Here is a 25,472-nt window from a genome sequence, read left to right on the forward strand (position 1 = left end):
TACATGAAATGAATATCTACAAAATTAAACTTTGATTTCGTTTGTTTTTTTGTTTGTAGGAAAACTAATAGCTATGGCCAAAGTGCGAGCGGAAATTATGAATGTATCACTCGCCGCTAGTGAATAATCATAATCATTTTTTTTTGTATGATTAGGTTTCAATGTCTTATAACCTGCAGGGTGGTTAAGAGACGATGAAAGTCGATGAGATGCTGACGGAGCATTAATGTCATGAATGTAAGGATAAGGGAAAAGGGAGTACCCTAAGAAAAGACCCAGTGTAATGTGAACACCATTTCTTATGGCCTCATGCACCCTATACGCCGCCGATCTCTACTGCCTTGCTTATTTGAACTCTTATTCATTGAGATCAAGAATTTTAGCCGCATCGTGTACGGTTTGGGTTTTGTTTGGTTATTAAAGGAAACTCGTTTGTAATTTAAACTAATTGAATGAATTTTTTTTACATGAAAGATAAATTCAGTAAAAATCCAATGTAAAGCTTTCTGATAAATTACATTTTTCGTTTTGTTTTTCGGCGCAAAAATAAATAAAGGTTATGGCTTTCCGACACGCGAACAAGCGACGTACAGTTTTCCATGTGCGAAACACGGAAACTCCAAGTTATTCCGCCATCTTCCAACGACTGGCCTTGTGATTTGTTGATAGACATCGCGAAGGCCAGACACACGGGGACTTGCAGCCGTTTAGAATCGAATGGCAAGTCCGTTGGAATCATCGGGATGCACGAAATCAAAACTTCTTCTTTCTTTGTACTTTCCCTTAATAATCGTCGCCTCGATGACGTTGTTCATAATGTTTATCACAGCCAGTCTAGTTCAGTTGCATAGTAGATTTTGAATTATGTTACGCAACATGATGATGACTGAGCCGACTTTCTATTCGAAATTGTGAGGTGGTAATCCAGGCGATTCGAGCGAATTCGAAAATTCTTTGGGATAGTTGACTACATCCTGGTTGCTAACTGTGTCAACCGATTTGAAAAGAAAAAAAAAAACTGTCTTGGAATGAAATTTCAAATGGACGTATTGAGATCATCGACATATTTGTTTTTCGCAGCTAATAATGCTCGTTTGGTCAGCCAATTTTGGTTTTTCAAGTTCTGTGCTACGCTCGAAAAAAAAATGCAAAATGAGCTCCTCCTTTGATTCAGTCAACTGACAGAAATCAGTGAACAATGCGATGAAACTGGTCGAGATGTCACCAATGTCCAAAAATTGCTTCGAAAACACATCTGGAATTCGATCATGTTGCAAAAACACTCGCATGTTAGTCGTCAATCGGAATGTCTTCAGATGCCACCACAAATTTTATGATTTTAATCACGTGTTTAGTTCGACAGTTACAGTTGATTGTGGAATAACTGGAATAGTCTGACAAAAATCACCTGACAACAGAAACATGGCGCCACCAAATTTTTTTTCCACGAAGATTTATCAAACGTTCTGTCCAGGGCCCCCAGTGACCTTTTGTGGGCCATCGTGCATTCGTCTCAAATGATCAGTTTGCATATCTGTAGAATCTTTGCCGTTGCGCTGTTTTTGGCAATGTTGCAAGCTGGTGTCTCGTTGATTTGCATGTTCAGTGGCAATTTCAAGGCAGAATGTGCAGTTCGTCCACCTACTAACATAGTTGCTGCTATTCCAGACGAAGCCAATGCTAGGGCAAATTAATTCTGCGATCGAATCCTTGCCAAAAGCAATGAAATTAAGAACATTATTCAAGTCCCTACAGGAGCATTCAGGAAGTAAATTTGACGTCGACGCAAGTGTCTCCCCGGCTCCTTCAGGCCGTTATGCCTCGCCAGCGCCTTGCGTGTTTAGTGCGACGCAAGTGTATGTGATGTGCGACGTTTTGTTTCTGCACAGGATTTGACATATTTTTTTATTGTAAACATATTTTTGTTTTACGTTTTTTATATATTTTGCTTATATTTTATTATAATTATTTTAGTATTGAAGGGTTATGTATTTGTGTAAGTTTTATTTGTTCACCGGGCGCCAAGGCTGTGGCTTCCGCCTGTGACCAATCAATGTGTTCCGCGGGCTCACGGAGAGGGGAGAGACGCGGGCGCTCGGGCGCGCCAGGGGAGTGGGAGTCAGTCGTGGACCCGGCACGAGAGGCAACGGACGTGTTTGTGACGTCGCTCCAGGATGGTGAGATTAAGCGGGCGCGGTATTTGCAGTAGCTCTAGACTTTGCCGTGCAGAAGTGATTTCAGCTTTGCAGTCGAGTTTGTTACTTTGTCATTCAGTCGCATTCTCTCATCTCGTCATTTTTTCTCACGTGTGTTCTTCTCTTAATTTTTGCGAGTCGCGGTATATTTTGCAAACTGGACATTCGCTGTCGTATGTTCTGTGCTTTTACGTTTCTTCCCGGTCATAATGTTGGTGTACAGTCAGACAGTCATCTAATTGCACGCGAGTCATAGCGAATTCAATTTTTTGCAGTGTGGGTAATACTCGTCACGGGCGGGACGTCCCGTATTTTCAGTACCATATAAGTGCGCGGAACCGGGCTTTGCCCCATATAGAAATGGTCATAGGCGGAAACGCGGCAGCCCCAGTAAAATGTTCATCTTCTTGAGTATAAAGGACCAGGAAACTTTATTCGAGTTGTTCTAATTTTAATTCTGGAGAATAAGTCCCTCGGCCACGCGGCCCGAATCCCCCTCTACCGAACCCTGAGTGGCCGGTAAAATATAAACATTTCAGGGACTAGTCGACCAGCGTACGACAAGTGGCGCCCGAACTAGTGTGGCCTAGATAAAGTACGTTTTCGAACTTTGTCCATGTTAAAAGACTATGCATGCGGAACATTGAATAGCGGCAAAAGTCATAGTGCGATGGACATCGGACATAGTTTTTTCCAGACATTGGGTGCGGGGCGAAACGAGACGCGGAGACAATCGTGAGACATGGGAGCAGCTGCATGGGAAACGGGCGCGACACAGCCGCACGGGAGCGAGATAACGCGGAGCGTCTCACACTGGCATCGTATTTCGCGCGGCGGAGCTGCGCGGCTTATCGCTGGCCGCGCAGGATCACGTATCACGCGACAGGAAGAGATCGCCGACCAGCCGGAGATAACATCGCGGGAAAATAGGAGATAGGCGGAGATAAAATACATCGGGAAAGACGAGTAACGAATAATGGCTGATAACTACGAGCAGTGCGAGTGGTGCGGATTACCAAAGACAGGACTTTTCAGCGTGGTAAATTGTTCGTGTCCTTTGGGTAGCACGATTAAGTCGGAAAAAATGACAGTGCAACGTGGAAACACGGACACAGACATAGCGGAAAACAGTCGCGGGCAGCAACCGGCAGAGTAAGACGCTGTTAGTCAGGGGGAAGTGCGGCGTGGAGCATGCGGACAAGTGTCTGAGTGCGAGCAATGCGGGCACAGACAATTACCGGTAGTCATGCGTGTAGTGGAGGTGCCGGAACTGTTACCAAGTTTTTCATGGGAGGCATATGAGGATCCGCTGACATTTCTCCAAACTTGTAAGGACAGATTGAAGGATATATCGCGGGACAGTTGGGTGTCAAAACTGAGTGAACAGTTAAGGGGACACGCACAGACATTGTGGGCGGAGGTTGGGAATTTTCTCATGGAGTGGGATGAGTTAGAATGTACATTGTTGAGACGTTATGACGGTCCAGTTGCGAACGACAGCTTTACTGTATGCCGCAGGCGGAAGTGGAAAGTGCGGAGGCATTTATTCATAGAGTAGTGTGCCTGTACCGAAGTTTAGTAACAAATGGATTATTGAGTGCAGTGTTGCCAATGATCTGCGAACAGTTGCATCCGACTTTGAGGCCGTTTTTGCGCAGTGCTATCGGACTAGACTTGTGGGAGTTTGTGGAGCTCGCGCGCAGTGTAGAAGGGGACTCACAGGTGATTAGGTGCGAGAATGCTTCGAAAGACAATGCGCAGAGATCTGGTGTCGTGGAACAGGAAAATCGGGAAGTGACCTGGGCAGTTGTCCCTTACATGGACCCACCCCCTCCACGTCAATCACAAGCAAGATCGGTGGCTAGACACATCCTGGCGACACATCAGGAAGAGCGCCGTGTCGACAGACGTGCGACTGGAAGCCGACCACCTAGGTACCTGTACTGTGCCACGGAGGTGTATCATTGGCACGTGAAATGCCCGACAAGAAACCGTTTGTGGAAGAAAATGGCAGACGAGGGACGCCAGCCGGGAAACTACCAGTAGGGAACAGTGATACAGTCAACCACTGTTCCTGGAGTTTCGGCTTGACTGAATTACGTGGGTCGCCACAGGAAACACCGGCACGGCAGCGCGGGAAATGCGAACGGAAAAAGGACTATACCGAAGTGCAGGGAAGATGCCAGCGAACCGTTAGGCCCGGACAGCTGTCACGGCGACACCAGAGTGCCCGGGCAACTCAGCACAACTGGACGGGCGGAAGCAGCGGGGCAGGACTACGTTGACGCGGACCAATCAGCATGAGGAATCGCCGAGGGAGGATCTGGACACCACCACGAGATTCTCCGAGTAAACGACGCCGATCATTACACCCAGAGCTACCAGCACACCGAGGGCTCCAGCCCTCAATGCCGAACCAGCTGATGTCGCCGACGAGCTGCCTGGTCAACCGGAAGTCCCGGCTGTCCCTGGCAGACGCGGGGCTACGTCTCCGCGTCTCGGACAGCTGGGGGATGACGCAGCCGAGCTCCTCCGGGTGCCAGTCCACCTGAACGGGTGCCCTGTTCGAGCACTGGTAGACATGGCGGCCAGCCAGATTTTTGTTGCTACTCACCTGGTGCCAGAGGGGGACGTGGAGCCGTAAGAGGGGAACGTCCAGCTGGCAACGCAGGGAATTTGCGCACCCACGTCTGGGTGCGCCAAGGTAATCATTGGCGTTCGTGATAAATGTAGTCACACAACAGCCTTGGTGATTCTGGGACTGAGAGAGGACCTGATACCTGGCCTACCTTGGTTGATAAGGAAGACGCTTCAATAGACGTCAGTGAAGGTAAGGTGCATGTGGGTTGGCAGGGCAGGCGTACCCTGTTCCGTATCGGCCTACAAGCTCCACCCCAGTCCTCCCCGCCCATTAGTCTAGGGGAAATTCGCAATAGTGTACCTCCGGAATTTGTGTTGCTGTTTGAGGACGTGCTCGCGCAGCAACCACGGGTGTTTGCGGCAACGGACATGCTGCGCCGCACCACCTATGCCGAACACACCATACCCACCAGGCCCCACACACCCATCTTTGTGAAGCCACATGACACTGAGCACGGGGCACAACAGGTAATTGAGGAACAGATTAGTGAAATGTTAAGGAATGGGGTAATTGAACCCAGTGACTCACCCTACAACAGTCGGGTGGTGTTGGCAAAGAAAAAAGATGGGACCCTGAGGTCTTGTGTGAAATTCAAGCCGGTGAACTCGGTCACAATTCCCACCCCACCACCCTTGATAAACATCACAGATGCCCTGGCCGGCCTGGGCAAGGCCAAAATTTTCTCCTCCTTAGATCTAAAGTCCGGGTACTGGCAGGTGCCGGTGCACCAGGAGGACAGACCGAAGACTGCTTTACCGCCTTCGATGGCCGCAGATTTCAGTTCTGTGCCATGCCATTCGGGCTGATGGACGCCCCGCGACGTTCCAGACGATGATGGTCAGAGTCCTTGATGGGTATGTGGGAAAGTTCGTAACTGCCTACTTGGACAATGTTATCATCTGGTCGGACACGTGGGAGGACCATGCGCTACACCTCGCCATGGTTCTCGAGCGGCTGGCCAGACATGGTCTGACCTGAGCGCCAAAGAAATGCCACATCGGGGCGGAGCAGATTCAGTTCCTCTGCCACATTGTTGACAGGGATGGGTGTCGCCATCTCCCCGAGCACCTAGATCTCATCGATGCCAAGCCAGTACCCTGGATGAGGAAGCAGCTTCAGCGATTGATGGGGCTCCTAAATTGGCTCAGGACATTTATTCCAGATTTTGTCACAGTAACTGCACCGCTGACTGATCTCTTGTCCCCCAAAACTAAGTACCGTTGGACAGAAGCTGCGGACCAGGCGCTGACTGCTGTCAAGGCCCTGTTTCGTGAGTGTCATACACTGGCCAGGCTGAGGCCGGAGGAGCCCCTGTACCTCCAGACAGACGCTAGCCAGGTGGGCATGAGGGCCGTGCTTTACCAGCTTGGGCCCGAGGGCGAGTGGCGTGTCCTGGAGTATGCAAGCACTAAGTTCGGGCCTGCTGCTCGCAAGTATGATGTCAACGAACAGGAGTATCTGGCAGTGGTGTGGGCGGTAGGCAGGTACCATCACCACTTAGAGGGAAGGTCGTTTGTGCTTCGTACGGACAATAAGTGCCTGAAATGGTTGAACTCTATGCAAGGGAGGAAGTCTAAATTCACCCGCTGGGCCATGACGCTTCAAAACTTTGATTTTCAGGTAGAACTTGTGCCAGGGAAGACAAATCAATTGGCAAACGAGTTGTCCAGACATCCTGATCCAGCTGTGGTGTTCGAGGACGAAGGCAGCTGGGATGACTTGGTGCCACCCCAAGGGGGTGTCTCGTCCATGATAGAGGGGCCGTCACCCGCGGCCCTGTACCTGACAACGCAGGCCGGCCCTGACACTGACTCGGGCTATGTAAATACACTCTCAGACTTGGTACAGGCAGTGCAGCAGGCGCAACTGGGAGACGCTGCGACCTTGGCACAGATGGAGGATTGCAGTGCGGGACACCTACCTTTCAGGCATTGCAGAGAGGGAGTACTGCAGGTCCAATTCCTGGGGGACATGGAATTCTGGAGTATCAAAGTTTCGGAGGGGGCGCGGATGGCAGTCATGTCCTTCTTCCATAACCACTCTCTTGCAGGACACCTGGGAGCGGAACAGATGCTGAGAGCCGCGAGGGAGACATTCTGTTGGCCGGTCATCACAAGGGACGTCCGGGAGTATGTCCACCATTGTTCAATCGGTCAGCATAGGAAGGTGCGGAGATCAGACGGAGAGGAGCAGCAACGGCTCCGTCGGCCCCAGCAGCCTTTTCACACCGTGGCATTAGACATAATGGGGTCATATCCACATAGCAAAAGAGGGAAGCGGTTCTTGTTCGTGGTAACAGATCTTTTCACAAGGTGGGTTGAGGCATACCCAGTGTCCAACGTACGTTCAGGAACTGTGGTGGCACTGTTGGAAGGGGAGGTGTTCCCGCGCTTCGGTTACCCAGCAGTGCTACTGAGTGACAATGGCGGGCAGTTCAAGGGAGCCAGGTGGAAGATGGCTTGCCGGAAGTGGGGTGTCGAACATGATACGACCCCCACTTACCACCCACGGGCCAACCCAACCGAGAGGCAGAACTAGGAGATCAAGGCACAGCTCCGCCTCCGGTTGGGAGAGGACCATTCAAAATGGGACTTCCGCATTCCTAATCTGTTATATTGTATGCGGCACTCAGGTACACGTCAAAGGCAGGAGCAGTACCTGCAGCACAACACTCCACTGACAAATCGCCCTCCCAAACCTCTTGAGCCAGGCGACCTAGTGTACGTCCGACAGCACCATCTGTCATCGGGCGCCAACAAGTTCAGCGCGGGGCTGGCCCCGAAGTGGGACGGGCCCCGAGTGTTGTTGCGTAGAGCAGGCAAGACATCCTACTACATCCAGACACCTAGTGGACGGCCATCTAAAATTCACCGTGACGACTTGAGACGGGTTAACGACGAGGACAGTGAAGACAGGACGGGTCCCCGTCAGACAACGCGAGGGGACGCGACACATGACACCGGCCGCGCGAGGGGCGTTCCTCATGGACCGCGGGACGAGCGGGACGCTGACGACAGACGAGAAGAGCGGGCGAATAACCCGGTGGAAGGACAGGAAATGAGACAGAACGGCGAGGGGAGGCATAACCAGCCGCAGGTGGTGGAGCAGGCAGGACATGGTGAGAGGAAGAGGCAGGAGGTCCCGGCCATCGAGGTGTCTGAGTGGTCAACGGAGGACAGCCAGACAGAAATGACTCTTCCTGGGTTGATTGAAGAGCCGGACGAAGGGCAGACGCAGGAGCCCCCGACGGACGGACAAGTGCCGACGGACGACAGTCCACGAGTCACAACCAGGACAGTAGTATGGTTCGAGAGTCTGGCCGGGAGACACCAGTAGCCCCAGAGGCTTGGGGAGCCCCTGTGGCCATTAGACATTAGCCTCACTGACTCTGACTTTTCGGTCCGGATCACGGAGCCCGAGACGGACGATGACGAGGAGGAAGATGACGAAAAGGGTTCACAGCCCCTGCCGACCGACGAGGCACGAACAGACGGGTCGGCGTACATGACGGGGGCGGAGACGTCATCGGACGAGTCAGAGGCCGGTGGAGGGGAATGTTACCCTCAACACGTGCGGCAGGCGCTGCTACGCAGTTGCCGCGAAACTGCTGGACCAGCTCAGGTCCAGGAGACACTCTCGACGGCGGGCGATGGCCAGCCGGAACCGTTCGTGGGGGATGTTTCTACCCCACTCTCACCCGACACATTTTCTAGCACGTCACCCACCAAACTGACACGTCCCACTAGGACACGATGGGCACCAGGGTATCTGCGAGACTTCGTGTGCTCTCAGATGGGCACAGTCAGTCCTGTCTTGCCATCGGAGCACCGAGATAGTGTCATGAGCCTATTGCCTTATTTTGTCTCTAAGGGAGTATATAATTCACGACCCATGGTACCAGACGTCGTCCCCACCACCACACCCAGTGCTACGCAGTGAGTGGCTACGAAAACTAGTGGATAAATGAGAGGCATTGGCGGACATAACGGCCTCGTCGGAGGGGGGGCATTTTACGTCGACCCAAGTGTCTCCCCGACTCCTTCAGGCCGTTATGCCTCGCCAGCGCCATCTCTTGCGTGTTTAGTGCAACGCAAGTGTATGTGATGTGCGACATTTTGATTCTGTACAGGATTTGACATATTATTTTATTGTAAACATATTTTTGTTTTACGTTTTTTTGTATATATATTGCTTATATTTTATTATAATTAATTTTGTATTGAAGGGTTATGTATTTGTGTAAGTTTTATTTGTTCACCGGGCGCCAAGGCGGTGGCTTTCGCCTGTGACCAATCAGAGTGTTCGCGGGCTCGCGGAGAGGGGAGAGACGCGGGCGCTCGGGCGCGCCAGGGGAGTGGGAGTCAGTCGTGGACCCGGCACGAGAGGCAACAGACGTGTTTGTGACGTCGCTCCGGGATGGTGAGATTGAGCGGGCGCGGTATTTGCAGTAGCTCTAGACTTTGCCGTGCAGAAGTGATTTCAGCTTTGCAGTCGAGTTTGTTACTTTGTCATTCAGTTGCGTTCTCTCATCTTGTCATTTTTTCTCACGTTTGTTCTTTTGCGAGTCGCGGTTTATTTTGCAAGCTGGACATTCGCCGTCGTATGTTCTGTGCTTTTACGTTTCTTCCCGGTCATTGTGGTGTACAGTCAGACAGCCATCTTATTGCACGCGAGTCATAGCGAATTCAATTCTTTGCAGTGTGGGTAATACTCGTTACGGGCGGGACGTCCCGTATTTTCAGTACCATATAAGTGCGTGGAACCGGGCTTCACCCCATATAGAAATGGTCACAGGCGGAAACGCGGCAGCCCCATGTAAAGTGTTCATCTTCTTGAATATAAAGGACCAAGAAACTTTATTCGTGTTGTTCTTATTTCAATTCTGGAGACTAAGTCCCTCAGCCACGCGGCGCGAACCCCCCTTTACCGAACCCTGAGTAGCCGGAAAAATAGAAACATTTCAGGGACTAGTCGACCAGCGTACGACAAATTCCACCAGTTCTATTGTACACAGCTTCTAAGTATTAAGGAGTCGTAAGCAATCTTTTGTTGTTGATTTAATCGCGAAACATTTGTACGATAGCTTTGGCTATGCTTCAGTGTCGTATTTTTGTTTTCTTTCTAATTTGTTGTTAAATGAATCCTGCATTGGATGATTGGGTGATATCATGCCCAAATAGACAACACTTTAATCGCCAACAATAAACAAATAATGTATTCTATCATTGTCAATACTCATTGTAAATCTTTACATTCATTTACAATGTCGGATTTAAAGTTTGGCGACGCACACGATGCAAAACATCTTAAAACATTTCTTAGCAGTAGTATAATAGGGGCTCCTGAGACATGCTAAAATCCTGACGATTGAGGATGGGTTCAATGCTAGATATCTCTGACATCATGGCTGTCATTTTGGACTCAAGAGTAACTCAAAATTCCTAAAAATTGACTTATAATTTCTCAAAATTCCTTAAAGTTTCCCAATTTTGCGGGACAAATTACCATTTTGAGGAAAAATTTTCCCTTTTAGTCCTCAAAAATGCGATCGGCTTCGAAATTCCTAAAAACGGCTTAAATGTCTAAGCGATAAGCTGCTCTAAGCTGCACTTTGTCTATTAGATGCTATGGCCGTCATCTTGGATTATGACATCACCATTGCTTTTTATGTTACGCCCGCCATCTGGAAAAGCCGTAATTTTCATGCTAGATGTATGTAAAACATTTTAAAATTCATAAAAAATATTAAGTTTATCAAATTTTAATAAAATATTATTTAAAACACGAAATGTATTGTATAATTCATTTTTTAATATTATAGTTATCACCAACTAATATGTTTCATTATTTTTAGTTTGCTGTGGTTGATTAGATATTTCTGAATTTTTTTATTTTATTAGTGTATAATATAGGTCATATTTATTAGTTTGAAGATTTTATAAAACTTAGTTTCGATGTGTTTTTTTTATCTTTTTATCCAAGAATTTAAGTGTTTTACAACAAAAGCTACATACGAACATTTAATCCAAGAATTTTACCTCATTATTACTATTATTTGATACTAGCTTTAAAATATACATCAATGTTTGTTTTCAATAAACTAAATAAACTTTTTTCTTATTTATATAACCATCTACAAGCAATTAAGTGTGTTTTCATTTAATATTAATTTTAATGCATGACCAATTATAATTTAAAACGCCACTCGGATTGCTGACCTCACTGTCAATTTGTCATAGGGCAGTCGCGCAGGGGAGCACTCACGAGCCTCTCCACCGAAGAGCTGGCGAGTCCGTAGGCTGCCTGGCCAGGGTTGCCGAAGCCGGACGCAGCGCTGGAGAACGCCACGAAGAACCTGAGGCCGGGGCAGAGGTCGCGGGTCGCCGCGTCCAGGCGCCGCGCCAGCCAGGCCTTGGGAAACCACACCTCGGCGAAGGCGTTCGCCGTCTGGCTCTCGAGCAGTCCGTCGCGCAGCACCTGCAACCGACGAACACACGCACTCCTTGCTAAAACGACATTGGTTCTAAAACCAAAAGGAGAAAGTCTTAGAAACTTTTCTATCCAGCTGAACGGATCTTCGGGCCTTTTGACTAAACGCATATATTTTAGGGGCATACGCATATAGGTGAAATATATGAGGGGATATATATCTCTCTAATGTTCACCTCTCCCGCGCATCTATGTTAACACCACGAAATATATTTCTGCGTGTGGTCCAAAAATGTATTTTTTTGGTCAAAAGTGGTTTGTCAACACTTGCATTGTAAATTTTTTTATGTGAACCTACCATCTTAGCTCTCGGTATGCGGCATTTGGTGGGAGAAATTTTGAGAATGGAAAGGTAGTCGCATGGAAAGAAGGCTAAATGTGTAAGTCTGCAAAGATATAGGGGACCATAACAGTATTAAGGGTTTAATGAATTTTTAAAAGATGAGCACTATTTAAATAAAATTGCTTGTAGAAAGTCAGGGCCATAACCGGGTTTTCGTATTTTTGAAGTTTTTTTTTTTTAGTTTTTAGCCAAGCTGTTTCATTAAATAGTTTAACACTTGGGTCTTCTAATAAAATGATTCTATAATCGACCTAGCTGTTTCGGCTGTGAATTATAGTGGCGGGTGCGAAATCTAGGTTGATTCGCGTTAAGAAATGTAATTGAAAACACAATTTTCTTATATTCTATGTATAATTTCGTGTCCGAGTTTCACAACAAAAGTTTATTTTCAACATGAGAACACACGAATTTGCTCATTACCGAGGGTAGATGTTTCACATCTGTAGCGAGTATTGAAGGACTCGCCCATATTTAATTTTGTAAATGAAACCGAAATTACCATGGATTATAACAGATATTTTAGAATTTGGATAAACAAATTAAAGAAATTATATCGCTAAAAAATATGTTCACTGTAATATTGGATTAGAATCTTGTCCGGAAATTGATGATTTGTGTGGTTCCAGTACGTAGATGCTGAAGAGGTATCCAGCATTAACTATGAAGCTTTAAAAGCCAAATGAAATAAAGCGAAAACCAATTGTTGAAAATTAAAGTATATTTTCATTGGTTTAACACATTTATGTTTCTGTGAGACATTAATAAAAAATATGCGTCAGTTTCCGTAAGTGTGACATAATATATTCAGTATTGTTTGTAAAAACGTATTTCTTAATTGCAAAAAAAATAACTTTAATATAGTTTTGTACAAATTTATACTTAATACTCGTATTTTAGTATCACTAACTAATACTTGACAACTGGTTTCTAAAGTATTCTTTTGTAAAACTACAAGAAACATTTCCTTTAAGAAATAGTTATGGCGATAAACTTGTTTCACTGAAAATATTGGCTTTAGCAGTAGTTTGTAAATGTCTGTCTGGGCAAAGGTTCTAAGTTGTGGTGCTGTGGTGCCAGCCGCTATCTTGGTTTGTGACATCACAGCGACCATTTTGGTGTCAATATTACTCAAGAGTCTTCAATAGGACTTGAAAATACTCAAACTAACTAAAAACCTTCTATTTATATTGAATAAATCACTTTCTGATTAAAAATTTCCCAATATTTTTCCTAAAAAATACAGAGGCAACTTCCTCCGAATATCCTTCAATACCACAGAAAAATAATTAAATAAAAAAATTCGATTCTCTGGTGTAACCCTTTGTTTCGTAGTGGTATTTCTATGATACCACTTTATAAATATGTTAGGAACTGTGCCTAATATCGCACCCATTTTGAAAATACTGATTTATGTGGAGACAAATTTCCTAAAAAAATAAGTAACCACTGTTTAGCACATTAGGGTTATTACTGCAAAACATGTTATGTTGGACATGGTTTTATTTTTATTTATTTGCAATTTATAACAGAGAAAGGAAATTGATGCACTTTCGTCAGTTGAAAAACAGTGTTCCTAATATCGCACTAGTGTGCGTTATTTGGGACACCATTTTTTAAAACTAATATATCTGGCACATCTTCAATTAAAAACAATAACTAACACATGGTTCAGTTTACATCGTTCTTATGCTGGTATGTTGCAAAAGAAGAGTTTCTAATTAAAACTAAATTTTAAATGTGCATTTTCAAACTAGAACAATGAAATCAATACGAGTCATGTAAATCTTCAAAAAATTTGTGGCATTACCCTTCCAAACAAAAATCACATTTGAATGAAGTGTAATCATCTGTTCCTGAACACTCTGCATGACACCAAATGCGACAATTTGTACAGATAACCCATTTTTCCCCCTGCCTGCCTTGTAAATACAACTGGTTGCAGTAAGGACACACACAATCTTCATCATCCCTATCTTCTTCATCTGTGGAAACTGTCAGATATTCAGCCATCTCTTCTTCACTTCATTCTGAAGACAGTAATATCTTCGTCTTCCGTTTCTTTTGTTTGTTGCTCTTGTTTTCCGTAACAGATTCCTTCTTGCTAAGAGTTTTACGTGTCTCACAACTTCTTTTTTTCCCTCGTGCAATATTCTTCTTGTAGCCCATGTATAGCTGTTTTGGCCTACCCTTCATAGATATGTTTTTCACATAATCGGATAGCTTGTTTTTGTAAGGCGAACTTGTCAGTACGGCAGCAGGGCAGGTTGGTCGACCTCTCCCTCTTGATGTTTTTGTTTGGTTGGATTTCAGAGAAGGCACAGGTGAAATGTCAGCAGGACCTACTAGAATCCCTGACGCCATGCTAGTGCTTGGCTGAGATGATGAACAGATGTCACTAGAACTTTTATGAAGCTCTTGTTGGATATACCTACTTACGGTTGATAGACCTAACGACTGAATTCCTTTGTTTTGTAGTGACGGTGTCGTATGAGGTTTGTTTACGTGATCGTCATATAGAGGGCTTCTGTTTAGCTCGCTAACAAACTCATGTTGACCGAAAATGTTGCAGTTGCAAGGGAACAAACCAGTTTTCTTGAAAGCACTTGTAGCTGTTGCAACAGTAGCTGCCTTGTTGTAAGCTTCTCCCAGAAGTCTTCCAAATTGATAGTGAGTTACCACTCTGCCTACATTTTGCTTGAGCCAAGTTTCTATTGCTTGAGCAAAGTAAGTTTTCAGGGGCAACATAAATGCAGCATCAAGGGGCTGCATTTTGTGTGTGCAGTGGGGGGCAAACACACAATGTGCACACCAATTTTCACGAGCAGGCTCCAGTAGTTTAAGATTTCTGGTATGGGAATAAAGTCCATCAAGCACCAATATGACAGGATCTTCTTTGTTAGGCTTCACAATGGCCAAGAACTGCTGTTGGAACCACTGAAGGAAACTGTCAATTTTTATCCAACCAGATTTATGACACACAGCTATAGAACCATTTGGAGTGCCATCAAGCAGTTCTGGTTTCATGTTGACTCTAGGAAAGACTAGAAGTGGTGGGGCATAGTGACCCGAGGCATTCATACACGTAACTACAGTCACCAAGGAACCTCTTTCGGCAGAAGATACTGCTCCGACCTGATGTTTTCCCTTTACTGAAACCACCATACTAACTTTGTGCTGCACAACAGTGAGACCTGTTTCACCACAGTTATAGAGCCTATTTGGGGAATGTTTAATATCATCCATCAATGGCTCAAAGATGTCAAACAATTGGTAGACATTTTCTTGTGTGAACCCTCTTATTCTTACCAGTGATGTTGCTTGGGGTTTTCTGAGGTTAAGTTGTGGGTGTGTCTTCATGAATGAACGTAGCTATTTCCATCCCACTGCTTCTTCTCCCTTAGAAAAAGGATGACATTTACCATTCTTTTCTGCCAGTTCAAAAGCCATTCGTTTAATGTATTTAGCTGTTAAGCCATAAAACGTAACCTCCATTTCCAATGTGTACCTTACTGTAAGCTACACATCAAAAATCATTCACTTAGATAGCATTACAGGCAGCCTGCTTGCATTAGTGCATGTGTGACTAAACATTTTCTAGCAAGCGTGCCTTGAAAAGCCTGCAGCAGGCATTAATATAGAAACCAAATACTTTTAGATTATTAAAAAATTTAATTGTTTATCAGCCTAACTTTTGTGGTAATCGTACCTGGACGATGATATCGTTTGGCGGGTTTTATCGGGAATTCAACGTTATCCCACCTTTAATTTCGTTCTCATGACATTATTCATCTGCTTTCAAATCCGCACTGTTCAGAGCCACCAAAATTTCTACTAACTTGACTTTAGGTATAGTATGCTTGGTTATAATGAACACACACTTAAAATATCAAAGAAATAAACCATTTTATAAACCCTAAACGAAACTGTTTTATTTCTTACTAATTAGAAAAATTAAAACGCCATAACACAGTAAGTGATTTCCAGTAAATTTCGATTCTTTATTCTTCATAAAAATGTGATGAAAATAGTGTGGCCGTCAGGGCCACATTTAACCTTGTAATTAAATTTGGCTTTATTGAGGTTAATAGCTTTTAGTTTTATATAGTTTTATTTTACGTATTTTTACGTTTTCATTTTCTATTTGATGTTAATTCATCTCTTTAAATAATGGTTGTGACTGTTAATATTTTATTTTAAGCTAAGCGCTTTATTTTGTAACTATGGATTGGTAGTTACGTGATATCGATTGTGTTTCGCATGAATTCCACTTGGTGCGCTCCCGACGGTTTGGCAATGACGTCACCGACGCGGCCGGCCGGGAGTAGGAGGTATCAGCTGGAAGCGTGGACTTTTGGCGAGACTCGTGCTGAGAACGGAGCATGTGACGGCGCGGACTGAATAGCCGGGCGGCAGCGGGCGGCTATGGGCTGGGTCAGCATGGAGGCACCACGCAGGACGACAGGGCAAGGGATTGCCCAGCGATGCACACTTCGTACAAGGTAAAAAGAGGCGGCTGCATTGAGTTTTTCCCTCGTGGTGTTAAACCAACTGTTGCGAAGATCGTAATTTGATTTTATGCCCATGCTGAACTTTTCTACTTTGGACGGAACTTTTGCACCCTTTTTGTGAGAAGAGGCCCATTTTTTTTTATGTCACACATTGGTGATGTGATGACGTGTTTTTGTTAACGGTCGCCCGTTTGCCTGTTTTGTGGGACACGAAAGTGTTTTTAAAATAATGCGGCGTTTGGAAAATTGTAGCAACGTTTTGAGACTTTGGCGAAATTAGCGTATTTTCAATTGGACTTTACTAATCCTAATGACTTTCTGCAGTATTATAGAGTGCATACGAGGGAGTTTTGCCGCACGCACGGACTGAAGTTAGTGCGTAATTTATTCATTTTTATGGAACAGTATGTCGGCGAGGCATTAGACTGTCTAGTTTATTGAAGAAGGTCAGCGAGCTGGCGGACGTCTAGAATGTTAACATAATGGCAAGCTTGTAGTGACAAATTATTTCAAGAGAACAATTAATGAGAGCTGAGAAATACGTTTAATTCATGTTTTGTATTAGAACATTTTATGTAGAATTTTATATAGAATTTTATATAGATTTATATATTTTTTTATAATTGGTATTAAGGTAGGCCATCTTACATTAACTTTTTTTTTGTGGCCACACCTCACGACCTTCGTTGTGATCATTTAATTATTAGTAAGGCCGTTGTTAATATTTACATACATAGGCTATATATTTGTTATCATTATTATTTATTTTTTTATAATATTTAATCTGTAATGAGTATTTATGAGAATGGGTTAAGAGACTGCCATTATTATCGCCCTTTTTTTGTAACCAAACGTGTATTGTTATATATAGTAAATGCTAATTTTTGAAAATTATTTTTTTTTAATAGTAATTACCCAAAGTCTTGCCTTTATTTTGGAATTATGTTTGCTCTGCTTTTTATGCTTTAAAGTTTTTGGCCTGACCCCTGGGCATTGGTATGGGGAATTTTTTATTGTGTAGCATTTCATACCTTTTCATAATTTTTGGAATTTCCCTTCGCGCACAGAGTGGGTCGGGGACGCAACCCCTCTTCCAAGTTAGCAGGAAGAAGGGTTTCAATAGAAATTAGTGAATTTGAATCAATGCTAACAGTTTTAAACTGTTTTTGTTTTAACCAATGTATCGTTTACTATTTTCAAACTACACAAAAGTAATTTCAATAGTTAGGTATTTTTCTACTTATATGACATATTTTGTTTTATATACTATGTAAGTAACATGCCACATACAATAATGTATGATATATAACTAGATAATGGTGTAATGCAGGTTGCATTGTATTTTATTAAGCTGCTAGTCGTAGAAAATGGTGCGATATTAGGACTACTTCAATGTGCGATATTCAGCAAATGCAAGAAAAACAAAAGGCGGCCATTGTTACAAAAAACGTAACTTCAATTAAAATAACCACTCGTACTAGCAACACTTTGGTATTATGACACGCTATTTATATAGTCAAATTGTAAAAAAACACATACTTTTGTTGTTGAAACAAATCGAAGAAGTGACCCCTTACAAATATTTAGCTCACAGTAAAAAATTAATTGTCTCCTAGCACACGCAAATATTTGTGATGACGCTATATTCTTCCACCGACACGATACTTTGACCGCAGCAACGATTTGTGCTTATTGCCGCTAGGTTGCAGCACATACCGGCCGAGATACCATGGGGTGCGGAATTAGGAAGCGGTGCGGTATTAGGCACAGTTCCCCTACTATTTGCAATGTTTCAGTGTTATTGCCGAAATACCTCGCGTGAGTAAGCCTTGCGCTGCTATCTGGCGATCCTAAAAAGAACAAGCAACATTGGCTGCTTTAATTTTTCCTTCCGCCACGTCTGCTAAAAGTTACACAATAGATTCTAATTAATTTTTAATATATTTCTGTGTGCTTCAAAGGGTTTTAACACTTACCATGACTTAAATATGACACTTTGAGTTTGATTAGACACTTCCATTTCATTCATAACTAAAAATACAATAAAATTAATATTAAATTGAGGTATAATTTTTATTGTCCCCTCCCCATTCCTCGCGGGTGAACAACAGGAAGAAAGTTTTAGAACTGGGAACAAGTATTAACGAAGAAAACAATTTTATTTCTAATAATGTCAAACATAACCGACACACTAAACTCATGGCATCATTCCACCATTTCTCTTATTCACTTTTACAACTTAAATAATTCTTCAATAACAACTCTGCACACCGCGGCAGCTGGTGACTGTTAACAAACAAATACAATAAATACGCATATAATTATCATCAAACATCATCTGTGTGGCAATATATACCCAAGATTAGAAATTACTTACTCTCTCAGGTTTAACTATTCGTTTCCTTGACATTCAAATTAAAATGGGACAATAAATACTTTTTAACAAGAGTGCGGAAAGTAACTAAATTAATGAGGGATCTTCTCTTCATCAAAAATATTGGCTTTTTATATTGTGAGCCTGATATAAAGAAATCTAATTATATTACAGACCATTAAATCGAAATAAATGAGCAAACAATAAAAGATATGACTACAGCTCCAATAATTTCAAATGTTTTTTTTTTTTTTAGTTATTTAAATTATTTCTAATGGCTCTTCAATCCGAAGCAGGACTCTTGAGGGCCAGTGTATTAACTGGTTTGTCCCTCGCCTTTAGTTAAACACAGCTCTTAGTGTGGCTTAAAAGCAAATCGCCTTTTGTCTCCTACTCGCCGGCAAGTAACACCCTCTTTCCCTGCGGTGCTGCATGTGGACTTCCCTGGCGGCGGCTGCTGGCTAAGCTCCGACACGAAACCCAAAGGCGACTCGATACCCACGACGAGGATGTTGAACTATTCTCAGCTCGTAGCCTTCAGGCCACTTCTACTCGTGTCAACCTTGGACACATTCAGGATGTTCGCCCCAGTTCTACTTTGTACCTTCTCAATAATTACTGTCACTGTCAATAATGTTACCCTTATAATAGCCAAGCAATAAGTTACAGTCGTATACGATCTATGTTAGTCTCTTATGAACTCTCGCACATCATAGCCGATGACTGTCTTTGACCAACCAGCCCCTCTCTGTAATGTTCCTAGTGTGTTACATTACCCGCCTTGTATCCACTTAGTTCTCTATTCCCTCTATTCCCCTTACCCTTTTTTATCTGTCACGCTAAATTAATATGAGCAAAATGGAAAGGGAGGGCTAGACGTTCAATAAATATTGAGATCCGCAACTATTTTTTCCATATCGATATTTACTGAGCGAGTAAACTATGGTATTGTCGAATCGGAATACGGATACCACAGAATTTCTATATTTCCAAATTCCGGATTATCATTCCACTGATCGTGATAGATATTGAACATGTAGTCGCTGTTTAATTTTCATCACGTCAGTACGTTCCGCAACAGCGATGGAAGACGACGCCACGCGAGACAGACGATGCGCCAGCCTCGCCCACGCTTCCCGAACCTTCCACACATGACCAGATGACAATTAAAGAATTTACTCTCAACCTGGAAACACTGCCCGAACTCTGGGACAGTTCCTCAAATAATTATAACATATAACAAAAAGAACCGACGCCATGAGCAAGTTAATGGACATTTATAAAAAAAATAAACTTAAGTCAATTATTTAATATGTCAGGAAAAAATTTTAACAGTTTGTGGTATAACTACAATAAATATTTGAATAAAATATATATACTCGAAGCGTTCGGGAGCTGGCAGCGAAAATATTTACAAGCCAAAATCATGACTGTTATACAAGTTACGCTTCTTGAATTAAAGGAACAGCCAATAAATCTGGTGTGTGTTTATTTAATAACATTACTTGTCAACGTAGTGTATGACGATTGTGCTTCACGTGTAAATATTACATTATGGTACTTCACTTCAAATCTCACGGCTTTGCGTATGTGTGTGTGTGTGCGGTTGTGTACGGGTGTGTTTGAACGCTCAATGGGTTAGATCTTTGTGTACCTACCTTGTATATATTATATATTATATGATCAAAAAGTCACGTGGCAAAATCCTTTCAGATATTTTAAATAAAATATGGTGCATAGAAAGTGTGTTTGTGGCATTTATTTCATAACTGAGTAACCCTTCATTGTTATAACAATGACACAAGATCTATCTTGTAGCTTTTGGGTTAACACTTGAATTTCGATTGGTTGTCCACTGTAATTGATGGAACTGAAAATTATCGTCGTCTTCAGAATTCGATGATAAGTAAATTTGTGGTATATTTTTAATGAAATAATGATGTAAATGACAGCATGATGCAGTTTTTTTGTAGCCTTTTCAAGGACTGACACTAATAGCTTTATGAAAATTGCCAAACTTAGTTTTCCAAAACCCCAAATCACATTCGACTGTTCATCTTGCTCTAGACAATTGTTTGTTAAATATTTCCTGTTCTTTGGAATCTGTCTTTTATAAATTCTGTTTCATCAAATAAGGCTATAATGCAAAAGCCTCGACTGCTACAGTTGTATATGGAAATTATTCGATGCTGTTTGGCATCAAGCCAAACAGTGATGGTACATTTAAACAGTTATGATCAAATAATTCCCAGTACTTCATGTAAAATAGAACACCACCATCTGATACGCGCCGATTCGATCCGATGTCAACCATTATAAACTCTTTATTGGCATTTACTAAAACCATAAGTACAATAATTTAATATTAGTTATAATTTTAATACCAAGAGCATGAGCCATGTGGGTGTCTGATTTTTATATGCCTCCTGTCAAGAGATTATAGAAGTTCCAAAGTCATCGGAAATATTTGTTCCATTTTTATACTGTAGTTGGGATCTGAAAAAAAAATTAAAATCAGAAACCTTTTTTGTTTCACAGTGCTCCTGCTATACGTGAAGTGTCTTAACAAAACGGACAACAAAAAAAATTATACAACTAAACAATATTCAGGGGCATTTTATTCCATCAATTTTCCGCCACCCCCGTAACAACGAAAAAAGCGCCAATAGCAATACGGAGTGAACTTCTAGACAAAGGATATTCATTTTTATCTACTATGAAAATTCATCATCAGATTTTACTCCTTCTGTAAAACCAACAGCATTGTATTACAGTTCTAAATTAGATAAACTTAGTCCTACGCAAAAATTTATGTTGAAAAATTCATAATTTGTATTTTATTAGAAGCTAATCTTAAAACTTAGGCAGAAATTCAGTGTGAGTTTATCCACCCCCACGTAATCTAGTGTTATTTCATGTGTTTTCATCTTTTTGATGTTTTCACAGTAAGTACAGTTATAGCATCATTTATCAAAGTCACTGAAACTATTGACATCCATTGTTCTGCTTTTGAAGACACTGCAGTCGTTAAAACCTCCTGCTCTGATGGAACAGTAGGCGCAACTGTTGACGCCGTTGCCAACAGAATCTGCCTTGTCGGTGCCGCCGTCTATCGAGATCTCTGGATCTGTCAGCAACGCTGCCAGGGTCTGCGATGTTGATGGTAAACCTTACATTCAGGTCGAAGTTAATGATGGTAATGATTCCATCGAGTTCTCAAGAATTCCAAAATACTAGACTAAAATGTTAGGTTAGTCAAACAAGACAATCAGCACTGCACCACATCCAGAGGTGGACTAAATCTGTTATCGCCTGGACCTCGCCTATATACTCGCAGCCACTGGTGTGAGACGCGAGTCAAAACAACAGTCAGATTAATTTTTACGAACAGAATCTTGCTTGCACTTAACTGATCCAGTACAGATTCCATAATGCCGACTTAGAGTATCTAATAGTATGTCATTGTTTCTCCGGCGCCTGGGTCTGGGTGAGGAGCCGAGGAGCCGACCACCATCTTTGATTGTGACGTCACGGCGACCATCTTGAATGACCTAACCTTGACCATCACAATTTGCCAAAAATGACACAAAATTGCCAAAACATTCGCAAATATCCGCCAATTCCGCTATAAAATAACAAAAAGTTTGAACAATAAAAAATTTCTGATTTCGCGGGAAAAATTACCCTATTGAGAGCAAATTTTCTCGGTTTAGTCCTTAAAAATGCCAACGGCTTCCAAATCCCTAAAAATAGCTTAAATTCCACATCTACAGTCTCCGATAAACCTTTTTTAGGAATTAGGATGCCATGACCGCCATATTAAGTTATAACGTCACTGTTGCAATTCCCGTTACGTCCGCCATCTTGAATATCTTTATTTATTATTCAATTTTGATGAAAAAATTTCTAAAATTTTTTTTTAAAAATTTATTAATTAATTAATTTTAATACTATATTATTTTTTAAATGTACTTACATTTTGGAGTCCTCGATTCGAACCCGGCGAGAACAAAATTAAAAAAAATGACATTAGGTCATTCCTCCACGGAAGTCGCCAGGCAGACTGACATCCCATCACTAATACCAAGGAATATATAGCGACAGCTAGTATAACATCATGTCCACCATCTTGAAAATCCTTAATTATTATCCTATAAAAATTGCTAAAATTTATAAAAAAATAAAATTTATATAAAAACACTGCTGCATATTTTATTATGGTAGCCATCTTGGATACTAGAAACATTGCAAATTTCGTTACGCACCACCATCATGAATGTGTATGAAATAGTCGTTATGCGTTTCGTTACGGACACCATCTGGGATTCTACATTGTTTTATTTCTCGTTAGACTACGCCATCTTGGAAATTCGTAATTATTTAGATATAATTTCGGGAAAAATTCCAAAATTCGTTAAATAAATTTAAAATTAATATACTGATTGATTTGATTAGTTCCTCTCCTCGTTTCTATCCATGACCGATGCAAAAAATTAATTTTATGTAAAAATATTTTATTTAATAAATTGTGTTCTAAATCCTAAAAGTAGTCTAAGTTCCACATAAACCAACCTTTCAGTATGTCTTTATGTTTACCATCTGGGAAATCTCTAATTATGTAGCTAGAAATTCGGGAAAAATTCCAAAATTCCTCAAAAAAATGACTCCCTAATATAATGATTGAATCGATCGATTCCTGTCCTTGGTTCAATCCTTGGTCAATGCAAAAAATCGTTAAAAGCATTATAAATTAATTACATTTATCATAAAGGGTTCAGGTTCGAGAAATAAAGTAACGCAAATTAAAAAAATATATATGACATAAATTTTACAATACAAACAAGATAATTACTAGCGTTTCTCGATATCTACAGTCTACTAAGAAGACGAAGCGAGTCCTTTTGCATACCTTGACATATGTTTTCGAGTCAGTTATGTATAACAGTTGATAAACCAGGCATGTATTTTCAGTAGCCAGGCACGTAATCTACGTCCATGAGCATTAATGTTGTGGCCGACATGCCCAGTTAGCAGCTAGACATGACCAGTCAGCAACAAGGCTTGACCAGTTGGAGGCCTGACATGTATTTGGTGGCCAGGCATGTCCAGTAGGTGACAATACGCACCCAATCGGTAGCCAGGAATGTTTATTCAGCATTCAGGTACGTACGACCATTATGTGGCAAGACTTATCTAGTTGGTAGCCAAATGCATCCAGTAGGTGGTCAAACACATACAATCGGCAGTTAAGAGGTATTTTTTCTTCGATACTCGACAATAATTTTATTCAGTTCATGTTCAAAATCATACGCATAGGTCAAGCGTCACCGAATCAACGATATGCGACCAACATTTTAAACAGGTCATTTTCAGTGTCAAGACAATGTACAAGCCGTCTCCAAAACATTAAACCAATCATGTCCACAGTACAGAATTAACGTTCAATAATCTCAAAAAGGAATCACAATTGGAAGCACATTAAACGAAAAGGTAGCACAATCGGAAGCACAAGCCAAACACACAATGCACACACCGAACTCGTAATGTACACACAGGACACACAGTACAAAAAATAGACACACAGTACACACACTAGACTCACAGTACACACAGTACACACACTGCACGCATAGAACACACAAAGTACACACACTGAACACTCAGCACACACACACTGGCCGCACAGTACACGCACTGGACAAGCCGTAAAGACAGTCCACACAAGAGTCGATACAGTACACAGTGTCCACACAGTACACACAGTAGTACATAGAATGCACACGCAATGACCATGCAATGTACACACTATACACGCAATGACCATGCAAATTACAAACAATGACCACACAATGTAAGCACCAAACACGCAATGTACCCACTGAACACACTCAATATACACGTAATGACCACGTGAAGAACGCACTGGACAAACAATGTACACGCAATGACCACGCAATGCATACGCAATGGCCACGCAATTTACACACCAAACACGCAATGTACGCATTGGACAAGCAATGTTCATGCAATAACCACGCAATTTACACACCAAAAATGTAATGTACGCACTGGACACTCAATGTACACGTAATGACCACGCAATGTACACACCACAGTAGTATGTAAATGGGCATCCTGGGACAGGGTCCAGGGTGAGGATTGAGGATTGTGCCGACCGCCATCTTGGATTGTGACGTCACGGCGGCCATCTTGGATGGTTGTGACCTTGACATCCGTCCTTGACTTTGACCCCGGCGGCCATTTTGGATCCGCCATTTTGGATGACGTCATTGTGTTCTCGAAAATTCCGGTGATGTGTTTTCCGCCATTTTGAATTATGACGTCACCGTTGCAATTTCAGTTACGGTCGCCATTTTTAACTTTTTTATTTATTATCCAATTTTTGAAGTTTTTTTTAAAAAATAAAAAAAATAAAATAAAAAAATTTAAATAAATTATTTATAAAAAACAAACATTTACGACACGGAGCTCGGAGTCCTCGGTTCGAACCTGACGAGTGCAAAAAAAATTAAAAATGGCGACAGGCTCCTTCCTCAATGGTGGCTGCAGGCAGACTGACTCCCACCACTTTTTTTTCAAAGCATATATATCGTCACCTAGTATGACGTCATGTCCGCCATCTTGTCTTCGTTGCTGGAGACCACCATCTTGTTTTCGTCGGCGAGAGTGCGCTGACGCCATGTTAATTTAGTTCTTATCCGCTAGAGTGCAGTAATCATTTATTACTGTGACACCCGCCATCTTGAAATTTGGCCGCCATCTTGAAAATCCGTAATTATTTAGCTAGAAATTCGGAAAAATTCCAAAATTCATTAAATAAATTTGCAATCTATATAATGATTAATTAGATCGACTAAGGTCCTTGATTCGATCCCTGGTCGATACAAAACAACATTAATAT

The 25,472-nt window shown here is 42.3% G+C and overlaps 1 protein-coding gene across 1 annotated transcript in view; it reads right to left on the minus strand.

Annotated features, from left to right (window-relative positions):
• LOC134535265 (fatty acid synthase-like) overlaps positions 1–25,472 on the minus strand; it is a 171,669-nt gene that overhangs the window by 76,034 nt on the left and 70,163 nt on the right. Inside the window, exon 8 of the mRNA XM_063374338.1 lies at positions 11,101–11,313. Coding sequence (XP_063230408.1) covers positions 11,101–11,313 — 213 coding nt within the window. The remainder of the gene's footprint in view (positions 1–11,100; positions 11,314–25,472) is intronic.

The sequence above is a fragment of the Bacillus rossius genome, chromosome 8 (genome assembly GCF_032445375.1).
Source record: "Bacillus rossius redtenbacheri isolate Brsri chromosome 8, Brsri_v3, whole genome shotgun sequence".
Taxonomy (NCBI): Eukaryota; Metazoa; Arthropoda; class Insecta; order Phasmatodea; family Bacillidae; genus Bacillus; species Bacillus rossius.